General features: G+C 40.8%; 1 protein-coding gene across 1 annotated transcript; it reads left to right on the top strand.

Moving 5' to 3' along the window:
* The first annotated feature begins 987 nt into the window (after window positions 1–987).
* On the top strand, window positions 988–25844 carry LOC142366256 (uncharacterized). Its single transcript, XM_075448088.1, has 45 exons — window positions 988–1036; window positions 1297–1427; window positions 1515–1543; window positions 1632–1647; window positions 1735–1762; window positions 1840–1879; window positions 1979–2104; window positions 2754–2950; window positions 5523–5626; window positions 5807–5925; window positions 6011–6178; window positions 8653–8852; window positions 8955–9067; window positions 9153–9259; window positions 9376–9546; window positions 9639–9835; window positions 9947–10047; window positions 10165–10283; window positions 12050–12205; window positions 13291–13505; window positions 13635–13720; window positions 13842–13969; window positions 14086–14211; window positions 14300–14490; window positions 14573–14664; window positions 14797–14939; window positions 15462–15586; window positions 15669–15795; window positions 17300–17512; window positions 17649–17819; window positions 18613–18759; window positions 18846–18895; window positions 18975–19107; window positions 19301–19383; window positions 19498–19624; window positions 19712–19902; window positions 20993–21083; window positions 21186–21315; window positions 21429–21610; window positions 21782–21937; window positions 22032–22165; window positions 22253–22386; window positions 22476–22570; window positions 22991–23204; window positions 23679–25844. The coding sequence occupies exons 2-45, from the start codon at window positions 1373–1375 to the stop codon at window positions 23780–23782; spliced, it is 5634 nt and encodes a 1877-aa protein (XP_075304203.1). The 5' UTR covers window positions 988–1036; window positions 1297–1372; the 3' UTR covers window positions 23783–25844.

The raw sequence follows: 25844 nt of genomic DNA, 5'->3' as shown, positions 1-25844 counted from the left end.
AATAATAAAACAAGGGTGGTTTGTGGCGTAGTGGGTTGAGCAGGCGCCCCATGTACAGAGGCTATAGTCCTCGCTGCAGCTGGCCCCGGTTCGTGTCCCGCATCGGACGGCCCTGTGCTGCGTGTTGTTCCCCCTCTCTCTGCCCCCTGCTTCCTGTCTCTCTGAACTTTCCTATCCATTGAAGGTGCAAAAGCCCCCCCTGAAATTTTTATTTAAAAAAAATAATAAAAAAAAAATATAACCTTCGTTAATGCGCGATAAAATATTTATCGACGTTAAATAATTCGCGAGTTAACGCGATAACGAGTTAACTCGCCCAGCCCTAACTTTGAATAAATACAAAATCGAAAATATGTGACAAAGATATTCGTAGTTATCGTCATCGTTGCTTTATATCAGAAAATCTAAACCTTCTACTTCCTAAACGTATGAAACTTTATCAAACATAAACGGTTATGGTGGCGTGCTGACGTCACGATGCGATGACCGATAAAGAAAGCGCGATCAGACCAAGAAGGCTTGATACAAAACCACTTGGAAATGATCCTCTCATACGACTGAGGTCATTTCTAAGTTGTTTTTTTTCCATTTGACTCAACGCTGGAGCTAATTAGATGTTAAACAATTCAATTTATGTCACGTTTCTGTGAATTCTGTCACTGTTTCTAAATCTATAAATTCCAGATCAAATTGATGAGAGGCCAGATAACACTGTTGCATAGTGACAGCAGTGTTTACAAAGAGGCAGGACATTTCTGACATACCTTCAAACCTTAAACGCTCTGAATCTGTACCTGAGCAGAGCGACGAGGCTCTCTGATGTTAACGCGTGTGATTTATCTGATAAATGTCACAAGAAAAGCGATTTTTATCGTGGTGGAATCCCACAGAACACGCTGAGCTGATGCTCTGAAGGTGATGGTTAGTTGGCCCCGCCCCCTTGGATTCGCACATCCACTTTTAAGAGTCATCCTCGCAGATTCTTTTGTTCACTTTGTCACTTTACTCGTCCTCGGAGAGCAAAGAACTTAAACAGGTGAGAAGGAGACTTTATCATCTCATATTTCCTCTGAGCTGTGTAGGAATTAAGATTTAAATATTAATTGTAGGAAACTTGATTTGATTTCTTCAGTGATTTAATGACATAAATGCATATGTTTTTATGGAAACGGAGCAAATTGAGGTATTTTGCTGCTTTGTTTTCTTATTTAATGAACTGATAATAACCTAGAAATGTTTTTAAAAAGAGGATAAATTATTCCTGAGTTTCTTTAATGTTACTTTTCCATTTCCCAGCCTGTCAAAGCGTTCTTTGTGTAAAACACTGAAATAATCTGAGAATCACTCAGGTTGGTGTTCGTTGAGCAGCACGATGGGAGGTCCCAGAACTCCGGTGCAAGTTCTGCTCCTCTCGGCGGCCGGGATCGGTAAGCTTCCCCAGAAACTCAGAGAAGCATCAGTCAATCTTTCATCTCCTGAACAAAAACAAAAACTTTGCTCTTTCACCTCCTCAGTTTGCATGTTATCCCTGACCTCTGCAGCCGTAAGTCTCTCTCATCACTTTTGCTTCACTTAACTGTCAAAATGATTGATTTAATATTCTATAATCTATATAATTCTTCTTCTTACAGTCCAACACAACAGAAGGTAAATATGGATCCTATTGATTGATAATAAAATGAAAAGATTAAAGCAGCTAAAGCTTTTTTCCTCTTTTTTATTGAACACTTTTAGCTCCACCTTCCCCGACAGCCCAAAGCAGGTTGGTACGCGTTCTGTTTTACTCTCTAATTCACTCACCCGTGAACTTTGTTCTTATGTCATTATTTCTACTTGCAGCACTGGCCAAGAAGGGAACGTGCGAAATGCCAGTCGCAGTGTGAGTGCTTCAGCCTGCTCTGCCACGTTTTGTTGATCTGTGGCGCCCTCTGGTGTTCAGTTGCTGACACTAACGCACGCCGCCGCCTGTTTTCTGCAGATCTCTGCGGCCGTGGACGCGCTGTCCAGAGAGATAAATGCAAAGCTGTCGGATGGAGAAAACAAAGAGGTGGAACAAAACCTCCGGCAGATCGTAGAGTTGACTTTAAAAGTCTTCTTAAACCTGGTAATTAAGTAAATTATCTTTTTATTTGTCTTTTTCTTTGAAGAGGCTCCAAGTACGATAATGAACATAAATGTTGCTATTTGATGCACTGAGTTATTCAGTTATTCAGATTAAAACTAATAGATATTTGTTGGTTATTGTTCAGTTAAAGATATCATATCTGATCCATATTATTGAACAATTATTTATCTCAATGGGAGTGACAAGGTTTTCTGGTTCAAACCCATTACATTACGGTCATTTTGCAGACGCTTTTATCCAAAGCGACTTACAATAAGTGCGTTCCACATCGGTAGGCAAAAGAACTTCAGGTCACAAGAAATCATAAGTGCATTTCCTTCCAAAACCAAACGGCTAAGAGCAGAACTAGTGCTAGAGTAAGTGCGATAAGTTAGGTACCGAGACAAATGGGAAGACAATTTAGGAAACAAATAAGTGCGTAAACCCCAACTTATCCCATCTTTTTGTTAAAGTATTATTACTGAACCTCAACTTGTTCCACAATGTGTATTTGGAGTAAAAGCATCTGCTAGATTAATTTGATTCAGACTATTTTCCTTCAAACGACATTTAACTGGTGTTCATACAACATGCATGCATGGTGGGTTACACCTTTAATCAGTGTTGAGTCACCTCTGTTTTACCACAGACCACCAATGAATCCAGAATGGATGTTCTGGATGCCCTTGGAGTCCAGGAGAGCCTACGTCTGCTTAACTTCAGCCACCCTGAGTCCATCAGACTGTGGTTCTCACTGAAGATGGCTCCTCTTCTGCCGTTTGTCACTGAAGGCCTCCTCATCCAGCTCGCCAACCAGAGCTTCAGCTGCAGCTCCTTCCAGGAACTGTGAGTGAATTCTTTTCTGTTTTACTCGTGCACCTCGAACTGACTGAACTCCTCTCGTGTGTCGAACAATCAGTGTTTAATGACTGTGTCACACCAGTCTCTGACAGCAGAGGGTGCTCTACCTGCACAGGTAAATCACAACTAATTCAGCCTTACACCTCAGGACTTGTGAATGGGGAAACGAGGTCACTGTGACGACTGATGATTTTACTGTTTTAATGCAGAAATAAACCTTCCCTACATATATATACCAGTCTCTGCAGCTTTCAACAAGTCAAAGTTAAGACTTTTTAAAGACTTTTTTACCATAATTAATACAATTTAAGACCCATTTCACATCCATACTGGCAAAAAAGGAGGCTCGGAATTACTTGCAAAATATATTAATTTATTCGTCGAACATCAGCACTAACGGGCCCTTAAAGGGATAGTTTGCCTGTTTTGACATGAAGCTGTATGACATCCCATATTAGCAACATCATTTCTGAACATCTTCTTACCCCCTGCTGCGTCCTGTGAGCAGAGTTCCAGCCTCGTTTTGGTGTTGATGAAGGTAGTCCGGCTAGTTGGCTGGGGTTTAAAAAATAAAGCGTTTTGCTTCTCAAAACAATATGCGTTCAACAGAGTAATACATTTGCATCACAAAATCGTTCTCCAGGAAAAAGTCAGACCTCACAATCTCTTGGCCCTATTTTCTCTCCCTTCGTATCGGAAGCAGGGGTCGCGCTGGACCTCGATGCTCCAGATCCTGATGTGGAGTAATACTGGCTGATGGAAAGCGTTTGCTGCTGGCCCTTTAAGACCGCTTTGTGCTTTTGCGTTTTGGCGTGGGACTCCAACGCCTTGATGCCCAACATGCCAAGTTTCAAACTTTTCTTGCACAAGGTGCAGTGTGCTTCATAAATATTTCCATCCACCGGCTTCAACCATGAGGTAAATTGTTCGTTCTGAAGCCACAAATTGACCGGGTTGCACAGGTACTTTAGTTCCGTCATAACGTCCTCAAAAATCCAAACATTTAAAAGCGAGTTTACACATTTGTTTTAAATAAAAGTCCCGTCAATAAATTTTTAGACATCTTATGAGATTTCAAGAGAATTTTAGACATTTTAAGGTCTTAAATTCAAATCATTGAATTTTAGACTTTTTAAGACCCCGCGGATACCCTGTGTATGTATGTATGTATGTATGTATGTATGTATATATATATACATATGATGTGAACGTATACACATATATATATATATATATGTGTATACGTTCACATCATCAGCCTTGTGAACATTGATTAGATTAAGACTCTTATTTTGTTAGTTAGTTCAAATAGTTTAGTAGCGTAGCTGTAAGCTAGCAGCAGATGCTAGCTAACGATGCTTTCTCATCAACAGTGATGGACCAAGCCGGAGATGTAAAAGTGGTTGTGATTCACATGCGAGACAGTGGAGAGGTGTTTCTGGGACATCCTCAGCCTGGTTCTCTTCTTATTTATCTGACTTTTTCTGTTACCGTTGTCGTCTGTACCGTCTCTAGCACATGGGGTACCCCAGGACTCTGTTTTAGACCCTTTATTTTTCTCTTTGACAGTTTTTATAGGATGTCCCAAAGGTAGCAGATATAAAGGTGTGTCCAATCACTGATGATGACATTCAGTTTGTGTCTTTTGAGTCTCAAAATGTCTCAGATGTGTCTGTACTTGTTAGCCTGGTTTGGCCGACAATTTCACATCTTTAGTGTTTATCTCAGCTCCTGAGCACGTCTCACCCGATATTAATTATATTCTGCGGCCAAACCTGTAGAGCCTAATCTGGGAATCCAGATGAGTCATGCTTTGAGCCTGAAAAGCAGACCAAACAGGTTTGGTCTGTTCTTCATTAGCTAAGCTGTTAGCGTTAGCTGCTGCTAAAGGAGAAAATAACAGCAATAACTCCTTAGAAGCTGGTGTACGTCACCTTCATTAGCTAAGCTGTTAGCGTTAGCTGCTGCTAAAGGAGAAAATAACTCAATAAATAAACCATGAGGAGTTATTTCTCAGATGCTTCCATTTCCCTGCTCTGAAGTTCAGGCTCTGAGAGTTGGAACTGATCCCTCTTTGTGGCTCAGCTTCTTCAGTCCAGCGTTGAACTGGACCAAGTTGTTAAAACAGTGGGATGAAAAGTGGCTGCTGCACATCCACAGTCTGTAGCTAACTCTGCTGGAACATTAGCCTCAGATAGAGTTTATCCACTGGGCTCTGATATCCTCTGAGGCTGCTGCTGGATGGAAGATGCATGCTCCTCAGTGCAGCTGACAGCAGAACATTTCCCCCAGAAGCTGGCTTCATCCGTCCAGCAGGGGGGATGTGAGTGGGCGGGGCTTAGCAGAGGAGGCGGAGCCAACTTAAGGAGTGACGTACTTTAGAAATGAAAATCAGAACAAGTCGTTAAATGAGGAACTTTCAAACAAAGAGGTACTAAAAACCAGAGTTGTGTTTTTGGGGAGTTTTACACTTGTTGGTGACTTCAGACGCCCTGATATCTGCTCCCAGGAACAGTTTATGTTGTTAAAGAAAAAGTTATGTTCTTGTATTTTCAAGGGTGAAGTCCATGAGTTCGGAACTGGAGAAATCTCCTGGATTGGATGGAAAATTAATCTACAATAACTTCATCAAAGCATTTCTGTCAAGAAAGGATTCAACAGGTAACGACAAAGAGAAAACTTCCCTTTAACTAAGAGAAACACATTAATAAACACAACTTATCTGCAGACAAGAACAAAGCTTTTGTAAAGGCTGGCTCTCAGGCTCAATTTAGTAATGTGTTGATGTTCATCCAGCCAGTCTCTTTGACTCTTTCCTTTCTTTTTGTTTTCTTTGGGCAGATCCTGGCTGCGTCTCATCTTTCAATGACACTCAAGAGTGGATAAATGCAAACCTCGGCTTCTTCTTTAGCTTTGCATCCATAGAGGATTTGCAAGCCCTCAATCCAAATTTCTCCATCGTGAGTTTCTGCAGCAGAAGCTGAACTATTCTCCCAAAATAACTTATTTTTCCTGAATGATCATGTACTGATTTCCTTTTTGTAGGCTGAAACATTTGAAAAGCTCAATACCTCCAAGATGGCCCAGTTCATCCTGAACTCAGAGACCCTGAATGACACGGGCATCATCGATCTGGCCTTCGACCGACTTGAGGTTGGCAACGCTCTGGAAAATGTGAATGTATTCCTGAAACAGCTGACCTTAAATGCACGGGTAAGCTATACTTTAAAGTTTGTTAATAAGTACAATCCGGGACTTAGAACCAACAGTTCTTAGTACTGAGACTGGTATCTAAACCACTGAATCATTTTTATGTAACTAACATATAATATATAAAAGTTAATTTGTTAATTAAAGTCAAACTTTATCTCTTGAGCACATTTAAAATGACATGAGTTTCACAAAATACTGTACAAGTTATACCACGTAAACATTATCAACAAAACTAAAACCCAGCAATTAATTATATAAAAAAGATGACGGTAAAATATCCATCCATCCATCCATCCATCCATCCATCCATCCATCAATCTAACCATCCATTCATTCATCCATCCATCCATCCATCCATCAATCTAACCATCCATTCATTCATCCATCCATCTAACCATCCATTCATTCATCCATCCATCCATCAATCTAACCATCCATTCATTCATCCATCCATCTAACCATCCATTCATTCATCCATCCATCCATCAATCTAACCATCCATTCATTCATCCACCCATCTAACCATCCATCCATCCATCCATCCATCCATCCATCTAACCATCCATTCATTCATCCATCCATCCATCAATCTAACCATCCATTTATTCATCCATCCATCCATTCATCCATCCATCTAACCATCCATTTATTCATCCATCCATCCATTCATTATCTATCCATCCATCTAACCATCCATTCATTCATCCATCCATCCATCTAACCATCCATCCATCCATCTAACCATCCATTCATTCATCCATCCATCCATCCATCTAACCATTCATTCATCCATCCATCCATCCATCCATTCATTCATCCATCTAACCATCCATTCATTCATCCATCCATCTAACCATCCATCCATCCATCCATCTAACCATTCATTCATCCATCGATCCATCCATCCATTCATTCATCCATCTAACCATCCATTTATTCATCCATCCATCTAACCATCCATTTATTCATCCATCCATCCATCCATTCATTATCTATCCATCCATCTAACCATCCATTCATCCATCCATCTAACCATCCATTCATTCATCCATCCATCCATCCATCAATCTAACCATCCATTCATTCATCCATCCATCCATCAATCTAACCATCCATTTATTCATCCATCCATCCATTCATTCATCCATCCATCTAACCATCCATTTATTCATCCATCCATCCATTCATTATCTATCCATCCATCTAACCATCCATTCATCCATCCATCTAACCATCCATTCATTCATCCATCCATCTAACCATCTAACCATCCATTCATTCATCCATCCATCCATCGAACCATTCATTCATCCATCCATCTAACCATCCATCCATCCATTCATTCATCCATCCATCCATCTAACCATTCATTCATCCATCCACCCATCCATTCATTCATCCATCTAACCATCCATTTATTCATCCATCCATTCATCCATCCATCTAACCATCCATTTATTCATCCATCCATCCATCCATTCATTATCTATCCATCCATCTAACCATCCATTCATCCATCCATCTAACCATCCATTCATTCATCCATCCATCCATCTAACCATCCATTCATTCATCCATCCATCCATCTAACCATCCATCCATCCATTCATTCATCCATCTAACCATCCATTCATTCATCCATCCATCCATCCATCTAACCATTCATTCATCCATCCATCCATCCATCTAACCATCCATTCATTCAACCATCTAACCATCCATCCATCCATTCATTCATCCATCTAACCATCCATTCATTCATCCATCCATCCATCTAACCATTCATTCATCCAACCATCCATCCATCCATTCATTCATCCATCTAACCATCCATTTATTCATCCATCCATCCATGAATTGGTTATGGAGGCAGCAGATCCAGCAGGGAAACCCAGACATCCCTCTCCCCAGCAACACCCTCCAGCTCCCCCTTTGGATCCTGAGGTGTTCCCAGGCCAGATGTGATGTATAATCCCTCCACTGAGTTCTGGTTCTGTTCTGGTTCTGCCCCGGGCCTCCTCCCAGGAGGAGTCCTAACCAGATGGTGGAGCTCCTCCCCCTATCTCTAAGTCTGAGCCCACCCCCCCTCTGGGAACTAATTTCAGCCGCTTGCATCCACGACCTCAGAACGCCGGCCTCTTGACTTTCATCGTGGCTGCTTCACTCGTTCTCCAATACTAATTCAACAATGGAACTAATTAATTTAAAAAAAACAAAGCTACAACAATGTGAAACTAGACGTCATAACAACAGATATAATCCTCCACCAAACCAGCCGTCTGACTGAGGTTTAAATCTGTCTTACATACATTTACAGGCTGATGTATCTTATAGCTTTTTTTCATTGTGAACCAACTTGTTTTAACAGTCCTCATCAGAACATGTCATGAACTGCAACCTTTTAAAAATCCCACGGTGTACCACCTCATAAAGATTGTGTGGTGTTTGACTCTTCCTGTGCCATAACGTGACAGGTCCCAGAATTCACACCAGCCGTGAGAGATCGGTGCATGGACAGGACCTTCGTCATCATCGGTCCTCTTTTCTCGGGCTTCAACAGAGATGACTTTGATTTTTGGTTCAATGTCAGACTGGTTCCCATCCTTGGAAGTTTCCGTCCACAGATGCTCAGGAATGCAACCTCAGGCATAAACTGCACAAACTATCACATTGTGTGAGTAGCATTTTAGGATCAACCAGGACTTCCATGCATCAAATTACTAGGCTAGGTCATTCTCAGGGACTGTGTAAGAAAGTTTTGTTCCAATCTTTGCAGTGTCAGCGGGATTGCCAAAGTTTTCCCTGCCATACCCGTGCAGAGACGTCAGGAAATCTCAAATGCTCTGCTGGGCTATCTGAATCAATCTGCCAGTGTCATCAATACACCAGGTAGGACTTAAATCTGTCAATTACTCAGGCTTCTTTTCATTGATCAAACATCGTGTGAGTCTTTGAATCTGTTCGTGTTCCCCAGTTTGCAGGCAGGAAAATCAGACTGACGTCGACTGGATTAAAATAAACTTGGGTCCCTATTCTCAGTTCGTAACATTTTCTGAGCTCAGAGCCTTCAATCTCTCTCTGGTATGTCTGTGATTCTGCTTATATTATTTTGTTGATCTTTAACAACACTTCAAGATAAGTTTTACTGAAACTGCTTCGATGAATCTTTTAATTTCGGCCTCATGGTTCTGTTTCAGGAGGCCATCCTGGACACATTCTCTCCAGAACAAAAAGCTAAATTCCTCCTTGAACCCAACAACTTGTCCAATGAAACTCTTGTGACACTTGTGTTCACAAGTCTCAATGTGACGCCGTCTTTGGAAAGCTTTAAGTCTTTCTTTGGCACATTTGTTGGTGGTGTTCCAAAGGTAAGTGCTTTTATTCCACTTGTATTATGCTGTAAATTTACTTACTATGCATGAAAATGATCCTCTGACAATTCCTTTCATTTTCATTTCAGGACAACATGTCGACAGCAGTGCGTGACACCATCCTGAATCTCACATTAACAGCTCTTGGACCAAATCTACCGAAGCTAAATGCCGAAGGCTTCAAGTTATGGTTCCAGGTTTATCTGCCTCTGTTCCTCCCAAGTTTTGATGAAAGAATCTTTGAAATTATTCCAAGAAGTATCCCTTGTAACTCTTATCAAGAGATGTAAGTGAAAACTATGTTTCCATAATGATCTGATGTGTTATAACTGAGAAAAAGATTAATTAGATGTTGTGTTGCACAGTTGAAATGAAAGAAATTTCATCGTTTTCTCAGAGTCAAAGGGTTCGACGGCGTCTTCCATCAACTCTCCGAGCGACAGACCCGGCAGGTTTTCAACTTCACATTAGATTATCTCAGGGGACAGTCCTCCTCAGGTAACTTTATCACAGTGTAAAAGTGCAGTTTCTAGTTCAAATGCGCTTTGAAATTTTATGAAACGCAGCTTATGTTTTGCCGTCTTCAATGTAATGATTCAGTGATTTGATTCCAAGGTTCCTCCTGTGTTGAATCGGACCCTGATGACAGACGCTGGATTATAAACAACTTTGCTGGGTTCCGGTTGCACGCCTCCTTCATGGATTTTCTGTCCCTGAGAAGGAATTTCAGTGGAGTATGTTCACACTGGTTTATGAAATATTAGCCTATAAGTTAGAATCCTTCCTCGTGATACAGAGCACACCCTGCAAAGGATAATGGATTTCATAGTATTTAGATTTTTAACTAATGCTGAAAGCTTTCACACCAGCCTTCAGATCATAAAGGACACAGAGAATCTTAAACACTTCAGATATTTCCACTAAGTCCTCTTTGTGTTTTCAGAATAATCACAAAGCACATCCTAACAGATCAGCTTCGTAGAAGTTCGTGTAGAGCACAGATAAGTGGAGAGAAATTGTGCTTCAGTCATGTGTATCGATGAGTCGAGGATGAAGTATTGATGGAATAATCAAAACTTCTGTAAATTTAAATGTTAAACTTTAAAGCCAGCTCAAAGGATGCATTCTGAGGTTGTCACACCACGAAGCACCAAACATAAAAGATGAAAAATGAGGTGTTAAGACCATAAGTGATGTCTGCTTTGAGAGACTGGGGCTGTTTCCACTGAAGGCATTGATTAACAGATCTCACACCAGCTCAGATGAAATGTTCCAACTTCTAATCTCAAACACACTTTGTTGATTTCATATATTTCGCTCACGTTCCAGCTGCTAATTAACGATATTAATGAACTCAGCACATAAGGCGACATGCGCTCAGGTTTATCAGTTAATCTCAGCTGTTTCCAGTGAAACTGTCTGCTGTAATGCTTTCAAAAGCACTTGCTTATTGTCATAATTCCCATCACTGCGGTTCATAGCCTCTTAACTTCATCTCAGGAGTTCTGAACATTTAAATAAGGAGCCTGAGTTGCTTTGCAAATCTGGCATCAAAGGTAGAGAAACGCACATCACGACAGCAGCAGAGTTCACTATATTCTCAAAAGCATAGCTGAACAGTAAAGTCGAGGGATGTCCGAGACATTTCCCAACAGCACACAGCTGCAAACTACGCACCACGAGCACAATAAATAGCTGACAAAAACAGCTATATAGATGTACAGTTTGTAATGCCGTCGTAGTCGGAGTGCTGAGAACGTAGAGCGTAACGTGGCTCCAAAAGCCCCGAAAGACGATGAAACCCCAAACAGTCAACCACAGCTTTGGGCTGGTCAGTCTCCTTCTCTGTAGTCCTTTTTGCTTCATCGTTGTCCCGTGAAAACTGCTCTTTTTTCTTCAAAGTTTCCACCGGTAGTGTGTGCGAGTGAACTCCTTGTATTCAGCAACGTGTTTAAACTTTAGATTTCTAATCAAAATGGTCGAATTGATTGAAACTCTCGCAAAATTCGTTTCCAGTTTAAAGTACAGCAAGTAGTGGTAGTGGCTTTAGGACCTCATGACTGGGAGTACAGCCGGTGGCTGGAATGTGGGGTGCATGCAGATATACCCTCTTATTTTTCAGTTATCAGTTAGCATATCCACTTCTTTATCCCCTCGTGTTTGCTGGACAGGCAGTTAGCACCCTAATGTTACTGAGTACAGTGCACTCTAGTGTTTATAATATTTCTTAGGGACAAAGTCGTCCTAAATGCAAGTTTCATTATCATTGAACCCGAATTTCACATGTTGTTTTACAGGTATTTTTGTCTTTAGAGGAAAATCTTTGAATGTGCTTTTCAGAGACTTTAATGAGCAGCAACAGTGACTGAAATTAGGTCTGTAAAAAAACAGAGGGGTTTCATAAACGGAAAAGGACTTTGTCCCGTAGGAAGTCTGCAGCTGAACAAAAACATTCTGTCTTACAGCAGTTGCTTACTGATCTGCTGCTCGTCACTTCTAGGTGGAGGTTGCAGATCTTCTCACTCTCAGCCAGCTGAGCCAGCTTGTAGTGATGCCGTCACAGCTAAACGGCACCCAGGATGTGACAAAACTCATGAGCGGCATCAACACCACTGACTTTGCTGCCTTCTTTGACCTGGTGTCGCCGACTTTTGAGGTAAACACATCTGACACTGTCTGTTTTTTAAAATTCTTCCTTAAAATGGTTTTGGTTATCATTACATGCCTGACATGTGAAGCGATTGGCTCACCTGCAAAAATCCAGCTGCCGTTTAGGGTAATTTTATCTGTAGGACTTGTAGATTAGGAATGAAACGATCAGACAGGATTGTTGATTTCTACAGTAACAATTCTATGACACAAAGTTATGACCTTAAAATCTAAATGTGAAACCGAGGACACGTTTTTTAGAACCATACATAGAAACTGAAGCAGTTTTAATGGTGTTGAAACAAAGCAATTAAACTGATGAGCTGTTTAACTGATTTGAGATGGACTGAAAGGTCTGACCTGTATTTTCTTCACCCAAATGTGTTGCTGTGACATAAAAACACATATAAATAAACAATAAAAGCCTACAAATGTCTTCAGGACATATATCTTGTCCGACACCACTTGTTTGGGAAGGAGTAGACTCACAAACATCTGGATGTTGCAACAGGAAACAGTTCAATTATAATTCAGTCTTGCACCAAATCTCTCTGTAGTATTTATCGGCTCTGGCTCTGATTAGCATTCATGAAAATGCATCACCCAGGTACACATGCTAATTATCATGGAGGACGGTGCACTCTGGGTTGTAGAAGTGGGCAAAGCTCAGTCTTATAAACACGAGTTATTGAATGTGATGTCTGACATGAAGGATCTGAAACAAACAGCAACAACTCACGAACAAAAAGAGAAGAGACTGAGTTGAAGGCTGACTAACGCCATTCAAACGTTAGCATGTACACACTACCACACAGAAAACTGACAGAGACAGTTTTAATCTCAAATACTTACATTTCATTCATCTGCAGTTGGTACTGATCCTTCTTTTGGGTGCAGCCTCGTGCATTTAATCAGCTCATGTTATCAAAATACTGATCTTTGAATAGAAATACTCAAATAACGAGTATGTATGAAAGTAAAAACACAATGCTTTGCATCTGCTTGTCATGAACCAATATTTCATTCACAATAAAAGAACAAAGAAAACATATTCAGGCATTCTTTCTGATGAATTAGTGCATTTCTTTACAGGCCCAGTCAGCCAACTACACACAGGAGGTGAAATCTGCCTTCCTCCAGGCAGTTTTTGACAGAGGGAATCTCTCCTCTCCAGCTGTGAGTGATGAAGACTTCCAGCTGTGGCTGAAGGTGCGACTGAGGCCTTTGTTGGTCAACATCTCTCCTAGCCTGGTAAAGCCCTTATTCCACATCAGCACAAACAGGAGCTGTAACAGCAGCCGAGAGATGTAAGAGTTTCCACGGTCATATAAACACTTTACGGGAAACTGTAAACCACTCGGTGTGAGCTGTGATCTGTAAGAAACACTGATTTTATTTATTTTTTCCTCTTTATTCATTTATTTAAATTTATTTAGGATTACTCTGCTTGACACACTAGAGAAGACGCTCAGCAACGACACCCAAAAAGAGATCAATAAACAAATCATCCTCTTCCTCCAAGGTTCGTATGAGAAATTATTCCACACGACCATTAAGATATTTAATTAATTATTAATTAAACATTAATTATTTTGTGAATATGATATTTGTACCAAAAATAATACACATTCCTCTGTAAATAGGTACAGCGCCGCTGAAATGTTACAGCGGTGGAAGTTTCTACGTGTTTCTGAGAAGCAATTTCCTCAGCTTTGGCTTTCCAGATCTGCCGACGTTCTTATCTCTTCTGCCACCAACGCGCCAGTCAGAGGTGGGAAAATGAACCTCTTTGCAATGAAACTTTATTTAAAAAGTCTTAACAAATAAGTGTGAATTTAACACAAAGACCCTACTGATATGGTGCTTATCTTTTTCTTTCCTTTCCAGCTCATAAATACCTTCAACACCTCAGATCTGCGCCAGTTCCTCGGTCAGCCAAGTGTGATTAATAACAGTTCGGACATTTGTGTCATCTTCAACATCTACAACAACACTCCTGCCTTTGTAGAAACGGTAGGTCCCTCATCTCAATTACTAACCAGACATAAAATCCAGCCTGTGTGTCACTTACTGTATAATTACGTGTAAATGCCACATTTAGGAGGACGTTCGGGATGATGTGAAGGTGGCGATCCTTCCCTGTTTGTGGCGTTTGGCCCTGAGCAGCAGCGACAGCACCGAAGTTAATCTCTGGTTTGACCTACGGTTAAAAGACTATCTCAGATTCCTCAACAAGAACCTCATCAGCTCCACTGAAGTGCAGAATGCCTCATGTGTCGCCTTCCAGAAACTGTAAGATCACTTCTTGCAGAGTTAGAAAGGGCTTTGGAAGGATGACTTTAAACTCAGTCTGCATTATTTCTCCTTCCAACAGGGTGTTTTTCATGGGAAATAACTTCACATACAACAGCTCTGAGTTCGCACAGGCCGATGTGTACACCTCCATCAGGAGCTACTTAGGAAATGGTAAGATTTTAGAGCAAAGGTGTGATGTTGGAAGAAGGTGAAGCTCCATATTTAATCCATCACGTGTCATAAATAGAGATTGAATAATTGAGAGATTATATTAATGGAACATTGGATAATCGTGCATTTCAGATTCTTCCACAGGGTCTGAAGCCAGATGCTACAATCCCAGAGATCCACAGCTGAACTCTACCGCCTGGTTTGCCAATAACATCGGCATCTTCGTGACATTCATCACTCTGGATGATCTCAACGCCTTTGTTCCCACCTCTCAGGTACGCCAACATATTTTAAATTGTAATCTCAACAAAACACAAAAGCAATTTGAAATTGATCTGTGAGAGATGGAAAAAACAGATAAATGTCCAAATAAATAAAGAGTTTAGTGACGGAGAGGAGTAATCAAATAAAAGGATAAACAAGGTAAGTGATTTCCTTTCATGATGGCCATGGATTGCTCGGTATTACGGAACAGAAAGAAAGCTAGAAACAGCATTTGGAAGATTAATTGTTGCTTAACAAATCTGGAAAAGGCATCTTTTAGTTATTTTACTGAGTTTAGAAAGCTGGCTTCAAATTTATTCAATGCTTCTTACAAATTGGGTTCTTGCGACTTTAAATGGGAACAAACCACTGACCAACAGGTCCTTCTGGGGATGTTCCCCTGGAGTTTTATTACTGACCAGGGGTCAGCTGAAGCTTCCCGTTTTTTTAGATCTGAAGAGTTCATGGTTGAACCTCTTTCTTTTGACTTCTGCTGGTTCTCACTGACCTCTTTGGTTTCTTTATTTTTGAAGATCCCAGTGTTCTTGGAGGACAAAACCAATCTGGAGCTCTTCAACAACAAAGCAATCCCAGAAGATGTAACGAACTTCTACATCACACAGATCTTTACATTCAACCCAACATTCAGCCCCATCAGGTGAGTATCCACCAGTATGAAGTGGCTGATTTATCGTCATTATTTTTACATAAACCTGAGAAATATGTCCCTTTTTATTCAGGTTTCCAGGCTTCTTAGTGTGCTCCTCTGAGGTCCCAAGCTTAGCATATTCTTCTCTGAATGAAAATGACACCATCGCCATCCTGGCCAACCTTAACCAGTTCTGCAACGGAACAAACGACCCTGAGGTACCAAGTTACTGACAGTTAATGACAGAGCTTATGTAGTTGTTGTTTTTACTTGATGAATTTTCACATAATTCTATCACAAAGGTGGCAAAGAACTCAAGCTAATTTTCATATGAAACTGACTCCATGCAACCTAATGGCCACGACTCTTTACTACTTGATCTGTTTTACAATAAGCTTACCAGAAGTTGCCCATAGTGGTACCAACTTTGGTTTTGTTCAAGCACAACTAATGAAACCTGCCTTCCACCTACTGTACATCTCTGCAGTTAGCTCATTTTCCTCTCTGGAGGTTAAAAGCTCAATACCAGTATTTAGCAACCCTGCTAATCTCATGGGCTGTCAGTCACTCGCATCCTCATTCACATCCTGCAATAGTTCTGCCAAAACTTCTGTTTACTTCTGCTGACATTGACTGCCACTTTCTTTACAAAGAACCTGTTCAACCACTGACGACTACTCTTTTTCTATTAAAGACATTTCCTCTTAGGTCGGCCCCTCTAAGAGTAGGGCATCCACAAGCCGAATATGTAGAAGTTCTAGTCCTTGTGTTGTCTGTCTTCCCCAGTCAATAGTTTGTAATTTCCATCATTCAGCCCTCTGAGTTGGAGAGAGGTACCAAATGTTTGGTGGACTTGTTCCCACAAGATTAAGATTAGGATCAGATTTATTGTCATGCATACATGCATACACACAAAATTTGTCCTCCACAAACCTCCTTTAGGCGATCTCTCCAATCCATGTATCAACATTAAGACTTGGAATAAATGTTTTATTGGCTTTAAGTGACACATCTTCTGAGAAAGCCAACTAACTGTTGACCAATTTGATAACTTCCATTCCTATTAGGGTTATCGAATGAGTAACTTTCAAACAAGTGTCAAATTTTGTCTCTAAGAACAACCTCCTAGATACAATTTGGTTTCAAGAATTGCAACTCCACTGTGACAGCCCAGTTCTTGGTTCTTATCTTGTTAGACCTCTCTGCAGCTTTTGACTTGGTAAACCACGGTATCCTACAATCTCTACTTTCTGAGATGGACTTCTCAGGTACGGCAGACGCTTGATTTGAATTGTATCTCAGTGGGCGTTCCTTAAAGGTATCATAGCGAGGACAAAACTCCACATCCGATTGCCTCTCTGTCGGGGTACCCTATGGTTCAACACTGGGACTCCTTGTTTTTGCTTGTGCCAGGTCACCCGTTCACACAGCTTCTTGTATCACTGAAGCAACGATCATACCCAACTGTACCTAACACTCTCATTAGATGACCCAATGGTATCTCTTGTCTCTCTCTGACATATCCACTTGGATAAAGGAATGCGCCCTCTGAACTAAACCTCTCTAAGACAAATGACTTGGTAAAAGTCAATCAGTCCATCACACACCGTATCAACATGAAAATTCATGAAATTATTTGCAGCATAGACGATGAACTTTCTGTACTTACATTGTATCATCAGATTACCCCCTGTATGAACTTGTTTTTTATGTTTTACATAGACATCTGCGGCGTTGGCATCAAACATTCCGACCGTCACAGGACAAACGTTTGTAAATCTCGGCAATGCCAGTTCGGGCCTGACCATCAAGCAGATCTCTTCAGTGCCCCCAACAGTGCTGATTTCCTCTTTGTCCTTCCTGGGATCGGTGACCACCTGGGGCCAGGGCCAAGTCAACATCATCATCCGAACCATTACCTCCTCGGGCTTCCTGGTAATGGCCACTTAAATCCGTCAAATATTTAATGCTTTGATGCGAGCAGCTTACGATATATTTGGTTCAGCAAAGTGAGCAAGAAGTGCTTGTCGATTCGTAGAACATGGCATTATTTGCTGCATCTATTTAACAGATCAACACTGCAGCCCAGCTGAGATCCCTCGGCAGACTTGTTATTGGAGTTCCTTCAGTTTTAATACAAAAAATCACAGCTTCTGAACTACTCAGTGTCTCTACAAACATGGCCTTTGTTTCCAACATGCGGGCAGCACCAAGGTTTATCCGACAGATCTTCATCAGAAAGGTACAAAATGAACAGAAAGTTCAGCCATGATCATTCATATGTGTTTTAAAACAACTTGGGGGTGAAAACAATCGGTCATCAGTAATGTTAGTCATCTAAAAGTTTAAAGAACGTCTCTAACCCTAAACCGAAGATAATTCAGTCTTCTCCAGAAGTACTCTGATTGTACTCGATGTATTTCAGTGTATTTGTGTAGGGCTGCAGCGATACACTAATCTCACAATACGATACGATACACGATATTCAGCCAATGATTCAATACGATTCGATACACTTACATCATTTTCTAAAGAAGAAAAAAAAGGGACAGTGTGATTAGACATGAATCATCGCTGATTGGACCGGTGGTCCAACCTTTGAACCGGAAGGACAACACCGCCAGACAAAACAGAAACAAACGTGTCACAAACGTGAGAGCTGTGCACTTTATACAACATTTTTATGAACTAATTTATCACTGTTTTGTATAATGTGACCCCCTGGCATTGTATTGTATTATATTAATGTTCTGTGTTTTCACTAACAGTAACGTCTGACTTTTCAATAAAGTTTGTTTAAAAAAAAAAAAAAAAAAAAATCAATACTTTATCGGGAAACTAAATATCGTTATATATCGCAGTATCGCTAAACTTGCTCGGTCCTAGTATTGTGGTAAATGTAAGATTTATGAATGTTGAATTAAATCAATGCTAAGAAACAATAAAGACTTCACCTATTTATTCCTATCCTACACACCTGCATTTAAATAAATAACAATAACACTGACGCTTGAATGAATTAAACCCTCTGCTAGATCATTTCTGTGGACTCCAGCCCAACTAAAGTGGTGTTGAATGTCCCAGATGACTTGGCAACTGAGATCCCACCTTCCAGGCTGCTATTTTCTGAGGGGACCGCAGACATCAGCGTGATAAACAGAAAGACATGGAGACGAGATCAGGTTAATACTTCTCAGAATTACTTTAAGAATTGCATCTGTAAGCGTGAAACCTCATTTAAACACCAACTTCATCTTGTTTTTTTTAGTCCATCATGTTTTTTAGGACTCTGGGTAATACCGACTTTGACATTGAGGAGTAAGTAAACAACTTATTTTAGATTATTAAGAAGATTATTAAGGATCATTTCATTTTATTTGTGGTTTTCAACCCACAGGCTTTCTCCATCTGTGCTGCAAGGCTTCACGTGCACGTCAGTCCGGAAAATGACAAAACAGAGGATCCGTAGGTGCATCCGTGCCTGTAGACCAAGGAGACATAGAGCCAAGGTGGTGCTGAAGGAATCCCAGGTAAAATCTGCCGGACGCTCATTAAATGAGATAACCGAGGCTTTTTATCTAATATTTATATTTAAGAACCATAGATGATAACAGAAACCTTAGACTTAGGGTTATACCCCTAACCTAGGGTTCATACAGTCCCTATGTTGGTATATTTCAGTGACATGTTTAGTAATCTGTGTTGTGGCATTACAACCCACAGCTGACCTGCATGTTCAACCAGCTCCGGGGAGAACTCACTCAGAACTTTACAGATTATCCCTCCGACATGCTCCTCTACTTCAAGTGAGTCAGACTCTAAACATCCCACTGGACCGACCTCATAATGCGATTGAGTTGATATATAGTAGATGTTCGTTTGCTTATTTTCCCTCTCTCTTTTATATTAAATGATTGCAGCGCACAAAGCATCCCAAAAGCCAACTGCAGGTCATACTTTTCTGCACTGGGCTCTGCAGACTTTTCTGTGGCCTCCACCTCTTTGAAGAAGGGTCCACAGCTGCTCAGCGAGGCCAGGAACTGCTTGGTGAGTGTCATTAAGCACAAGGATTAGTGAGCAGTGGTAGTGTTGTGGAACAGTTTTACATTAAATACTTTATTTTCAACTTTCTAGGGTATAACTGGCACAAGCCTGAGCAGAGTCAACGTGGAGGTTCTGGGGAACATGGCCTGCACGCTGGATGGATCTTTCATCGAGAACTCGGATCCTCTGATCCTGGAAAAACTCAAAGCCTGTAAAGACTTCTCTAACAACCAGGTGGCCTCCATGGAGACGCTGCTGCTGTCTGGAAAAACACAATTTGGGTACAAAAATCTAATCATTCAGTCTGCTGTTAACGGGATTGATCTGATCTTAGTCTACCAGTTTGAACTAGTAGACACAGAGTGACAAAGGGAGTTACTGAACTTTGTTCTGTAGTTATTGTAGCTAAGATCATACACAAATTAAATTAATATAATAAGTGAGTTTAGCTGGCAAAGTATTTAAGTCAATGGCACATCCACTGATTTAATACTTTGCTAGAAGTAACAAAACAAGCCACCTACAGCTAGCTGGATAGCTTTATCTTAAATGTCCTGCACTGATCCAACTGTTATTTTATAATGTCAGCGAGTGAAGTAAATTGAAAACAGATTAAAAGCAACCCAGATATGATTGAATTAGCTGTTGTTATCCATTCAGGACAGTAATTGTGATCTTGGGTAGCCTAGTTTCCAAGTAAACTAACTAAAACTACAATATGACCTCAGATTTCAAATGTCTTGAAGGCGTTTTAGCTCACATGTGCAATAAGTCACACGATGAACCAAATTTTGAGCTTCAGTTGAGATAAACTACTCATCTCAGTTGTCCTCTCAAGTCAACGAATACACAAAAAGTTAGAAGTAGAGCCTGTAATTAGCAACAAAATGGAAATAACAAAGAGGGTCTGTCAGCGTTCGGTCTCAGAAAGAAGACGTAAGTATTTTGGAGGGCGGATGGAGGTGTGCTGATGAGACACCGGAAACGGTAATAAGATGAGGATAAGATGAAGGTAACTGAGGACATCTGGAACAGGCAACAAAGAGCAGAATTAACCTTTAAGTATCAGATTCCACACAGCGATGGTAATTCTGACAACATCCTGAGAATGAAAAGCAAACCTCCGTGTTCACGTTCTTTCATTCGAAGTGAAAAAAGACTGAAACATTCAGCCAATCTCACACAATTCCAGCTTATTTTTTAATGTTTGTGACGTTTCTTCTTTAAAATATAATATCTACATCCAAATAAGAACTAAATTGCCAAAAGAAGAAGGAGGAAAACCTCGTCTTGCATCCATAAATCATTTCCAGATTTATTTAGAGACATTTTTATATCATTTTTCATGCTGCCCTCTTCTTAATTTTGAAGAAATCCCAACAACTGGAACCAAAAAACACTGGACAACCTCGGGATCCTTCCTCTATATTTCACAAGAAACATCTGGGGGAGGTTTACAGCTGTATGTGTTCAACTTTCTCAATTCAGTTTAGTAGTCTGAAAGTGTTTGTATACTTGTACTGATTCTCGCTTTGTCTCCGTACTTTTCTCCCCACGTTTACAGTCCACAAATAGAAAGTTCCTCAAACGCTTCATGCGCAACTTGAGGAAACTCAAAACCCAGAGGAGGAAGCTGAAGAAGCTGTTTAAACAGCTCAGCCCCCTGCTGGTGAGACGAGTGAAACGAGGAGCAGGTTGGTCACTTTAAAAAGCTGCCGCAGGAACAATTGGCTCTTATGGGCCCACGAACAGAGAACCCTGTGTAATAGTAGTGTACAATAGATCATAGCTCTCCTATTTCCATCAGGCTGCACTGTGGGCAACATCACCCAGGTGACCGTTAACGACGACGCCTTCCCCTTCGGCTACGATCAGACGCAGTTTGATCTCTGTCTGGATGTCCCTGTTCTGCAAGATAACCTCAACTCTATCTGCGAGAAAGTCGATGACGATGACCTCCAGAAAGTCATTCTGATGAAACTCAACCAGGTGATTAACAGCAACGTGTTTTATGACCTTAAAATTGTACTTTAAACCTCTGGGTACACAAACCAAGCGGTGGTAATCAGTTGGAAATAATGGTGTAAGGGTGACGCTTAATGTTGCTTTAAAACAAATAGATTTCAGTGTTATTTCAAGACATTCTCTGTTCTTTCTCAGGCTTTCCCATCAGGAGTTTCTGATCAGGAAGTCCAGTTGCTTGGTTCAGTATCTCGTGCGGCATCTCTTGACGACATCTCTAAGTGGAACATCACACAACTTGACACCCTGGCAGCTCTCATGGAAGCTGATGATGGAACCTGGGAGTCGGCACAGGTAGAGGGATTCTCAAATCTAAACAACCTGAGTGTTATCCAAACTTACACACGAGTATTGTTGGGTTACATGATGTGTTTTCCTTCATGTTTAGAGCAAAGAAATCATCACCAAGTATCTGAATACCTCTGGGAACTCCCTGGGCAGCACTGAGCTGAACGCTATCGACTCCAACCTGTGTTCATTAGACACCAGCACACTGAGGACCATTAGCTCAGACAGCATCAGGTTAGTATCAGCACATAGTTATAAGATAAAATATGGCCTCTGAGTGCGGATATAACCCTGCGTCTCCCTCTCCTTTCACTGTGTCAGAGATGCCAACCCTCTGAATGTGGAGTCATGTTCAGTCGAGCAGAAAAAAGTCCTGTATGAGATCAGTAACGCTTCCTTCAGCTCACAGCGTTCCAGTTCCACCGACTTTTACAACCTAATGAAGGCCTATCTGGGTAAGAATACCTGTTACATGCCTTCCTACCTGTTTCCCCACCATTCAGAGAGCCTCTGTCTGACATCCCGTTACTTTCCTCACCGATAGGTGGAGCGCCGCTCACAGATGTAGTGGGACTGTCAACACAGAACATCAGCATGGACGTAGACACTTTCAAGAGTTTGGACCCTAATGTGATAAATGTAAGGTCAAAAAGAGCTGACACAGGCGTTTAAATAACTGACTTTATCAATTATTTGTGGGTCTAGGGGCAAGGAGTCCCTAAAAATGTTCAAAAGTAACATTTTTACCAGTTTTGCTCTTTAACCTAACTGGCTGTAGAATTATTGATCTACTCGTGTTTTATTACTAAACTTAAACCTAGCTGTAATTAGTTCCTTTAAGCATTCACAGAGTGGACGGTGATGGGCTATTTACCAAGTAATACAAAATACAGCTTATGATCTTTGGTAACTCCTTCATTAGAAAAGTTGCTTTGGGCCGAGTATTTCAACACCAATTGTTGGGACATTTATGATTTAAGTGATTTGGGTTAAAAACACCCATTTAAAAAAGGACAAAAGACACCTTTTTTCCTCACGTTCCCTTTTTTGAATACAAAGGCTTTGAGTGTGGTCGATGTCCAAGGCCTCGTGGGTGACCAAGTTCAGGACCTGAAACTGTTTGAGAACGACACCGCCATTCAGACCTGGGCGAACTTGCAGCGGCAGTCGGACTTGGACTTACTGGGTGTCGGCCTAATCAGTAACAGGACTGACTCGACAACTGTAGCGCCCAATGGCTCCCAAGAGAACCCCAGTACGACGACAACACAGGGTAAAAATACCAAACTTTTCTTGTGTTTAATGTAACAGTCCCACAATGGTGAGCAGACATATGTCATTGGAGCTGTTTTGCATGTGAAGAACGGAAGGTTTTCTCCCTTTTAACAAAATGTCACGCAATTACGCCTTTCTGTAAACTTGGTCTGCTGCTGCCTCGACTTTGGTGTTTGGTTGGTTAAAACCAAAGTAAAAGCAAAGTAATCAATCCAGGCACCATTCAATTAAATGGTTGCTTTAAATATGGTGGTGCCAGATTTACATTAAGAAACTTTAGCTCGAACTCCAACCTAACGGTGTAAACCTTTTATAAAAACAAATATTTACAGCTTCCTTTTTAATGTTTAAGTCTGTAGTTTACTTTTTTAATCTGATGCAGGATGGTGCAAAATATGTTTTATTTCTTATTAAGTTAGTATCGATTCAATAAATCATCAATAAAATCCTTTTTTGTGTGTTTTCGTGGCAGCAACAACTTCAAGTGGGGGAGAAACTTTTGCGAAGCCATCAACAACCATAATCCTGGCTTCCCTGCTGACAGCTGTGCTACAGATGCTGCAAAGAGCAGCCTAAACAACTCCACCAGCATGTACTCCATTCATTTTCCTATCACATATCTCGAGTGTGTTTTTTTTCCAGTCTTGAAGGTATTAATTTCATTGCAACAGTTAATTTTCTGCTGCACTTCCTCTTTTCTGTTGAATTACGTAACTTCTCAGTATACTGAAGGAACCTGTATCGTGTGATGTGTTTAAAGTGGGGGTCTGCTAACCTTAAATGTGTAGGGTCAAATCAACCCTTGAAATTTCCTGTAAAATGTCAATTTTACTGTAAATCTAAATGTAAATACTGTTAAAATGACAGCTGGGAAGCTAACGACAACAAAGTGTGATGGATTTAAAGTATTGACATTTTACCAAATTAGCCACCCAAAGTCCCCCAGAGGTAAATTCCTTCACTGCAGCAGCCCTCGATGGGTTGCAGTGATCAGTCTTCTCTACCACAGATCTACTTGCTGGGTTACTTATTGGGTGTTGACACCAGCGCTTTTGTAAGTCTTTAAAAGTATGCCGGTTTTGAAAAAAGGGATTTGCAATGTTATGACAGAGTTGACTTGACATGACAGGTTGATTGTTGTCATTGGTATGTCCTGTCAGATTAAAATAACATGTTTTACTTCTCCCTCAGAGGAATCCCCTAGTTGTTAACAATGCAGAAGATCCAAGAATATGAGTAATAACTTCTAACAAAGTTCAGGGGAACACCACCATCAATGCTGCCTTTGTCTGTTTTTCATAACTCTGCTGATTGTAAAGTCTTTACGCAGAATATAAAGCTTGAATTTCGGAATCGTATATTTGACATCCCACAGGCATTTGTTCCGTCTCGGTAGGTTGAATTGTGTTTGAGGAAAACTCTATGAATTATTCTTTATTTTTCTTTAGAAATCAGTGCAAAAAAAAAAACTCCCCCAAAAGCTCTGATACTGATGTTTGGTTTATTTCACAAGAAATTTTGGTAAAAAAAAACAGGCTGCAACATAAGCAGACACATTGTTTTTAAATTGTATTTTTCCGATTTGAAATGTGGCCAAATGACTCATAAGTGCCACCAGATAAAATCTTTGGGAACGCCATTAAACACTAATCTGCCTTGCCCTGTAACCTGAGAACTGGCATGCACACACAGCGGTACGTGTTGGTAGAGATGTGATGGATGCCAACAAAATGTCATGTTTGCATGTGTCCATCTTCACAGTCACACCTGTCGTCACTGAGAGAGTGGCAGCTTTGTTTCAGACACCTTTCTGACTCATTCCTCTTGCATGCTCAACCTCTGTTAACCTTTCAGTCTAACGAGCGAGCAGCACACTGCAGTTTAACCTCTAATACCCACGATTATGTTATGAAACTTGATTGAAAGTTTACTCTGAAGGACATTGGGTTCTTTTAATAAGATAATTCCGAAATACAGTAAATCCTCATCTTTTGCTCTCTAAATTAGAGAAAAATAAATTACTGCTAAACAATTAAACTAAGTTTATTCATATCGAACCAAGCACTGTAAACGTATAGTCCGATTTAATCCAGTTTAATTCCTTACACTATAGATGAGGATTTCTGCTTTGAATCCAAAGAGCACGGCTCTCAGACAAAGAGAGGCGAGGTCAGACAGCTCGAATGTTCTGCGTAAACCAGTCGGAGGATCCAGCGCGACCTAATCCTGACTTCTTGCTGGGTGCAGCTCCAGTAGGTTAAAGGAGAATATAAGAAAAGGCAGATAGAGAAGGAAGTTGGTGTCGGTATTAATGTTGGTATGCGCTGTTATAAATGAGCAGTGTTCATGTTGCAGCTTTGGTATTGTATTAACACTTCTGGGCCACCGAACATACAGCTCAACAGATTTACATATTTTATGTATTTCCTCAGCTGAACATTGACATCACGAGTTGTTCATTTAACATTAAGTTCTGCTCTAAGTGGTCGAATAAGAAAGGAAGTTTAAACCATTTCTTTCGCTGGTTGTCATGGGAAACGTGAGATCACTGGTGGATAAGTGGACGGGTTCGTAGCGCTGATGAGGATGCAGTGGGAAAGTTGATGAGGCGATACAGAGACATCCTTTCAGACTGCAG

The sequence above is a fragment of the Odontesthes bonariensis genome, chromosome 17 (assembly GCF_027942865.1).
Source record: "Odontesthes bonariensis isolate fOdoBon6 chromosome 17, fOdoBon6.hap1, whole genome shotgun sequence".
NCBI lineage: Eukaryota > Metazoa > Chordata > Actinopteri > Atheriniformes > Atherinopsidae > Odontesthes > Odontesthes bonariensis.
The sequence above is the reverse complement of the archived record's forward strand: the minus strand, read 5'-3'. Positions and strand labels throughout refer to the sequence as shown.

Excerpts from the sequence above, each read along its gene's own strand:
- LOC142366256 (XM_075448088.1), top strand. The coding sequence starts at position 1,373 with ATGGGAGGTCCCAGAACTCCGGTGCAAGTTCTGCTCCTCTCGGCGGCC. Across the intron at positions 2,951-5,522 it reads TGCAGCTCCTTCCAGGAACT|GGTGAAGTCCATGAGTTCGG; the intron begins GTGAGTGAATTC and ends TGTATTTTCAAG. Across the intron at positions 22,387-22,475 it reads CCTAATGAAGGCCTATCTGG|GTGGAGCGCCGCTCACAGAT; the intron begins GTAAGAATACCT and ends CCTCACCGATAG.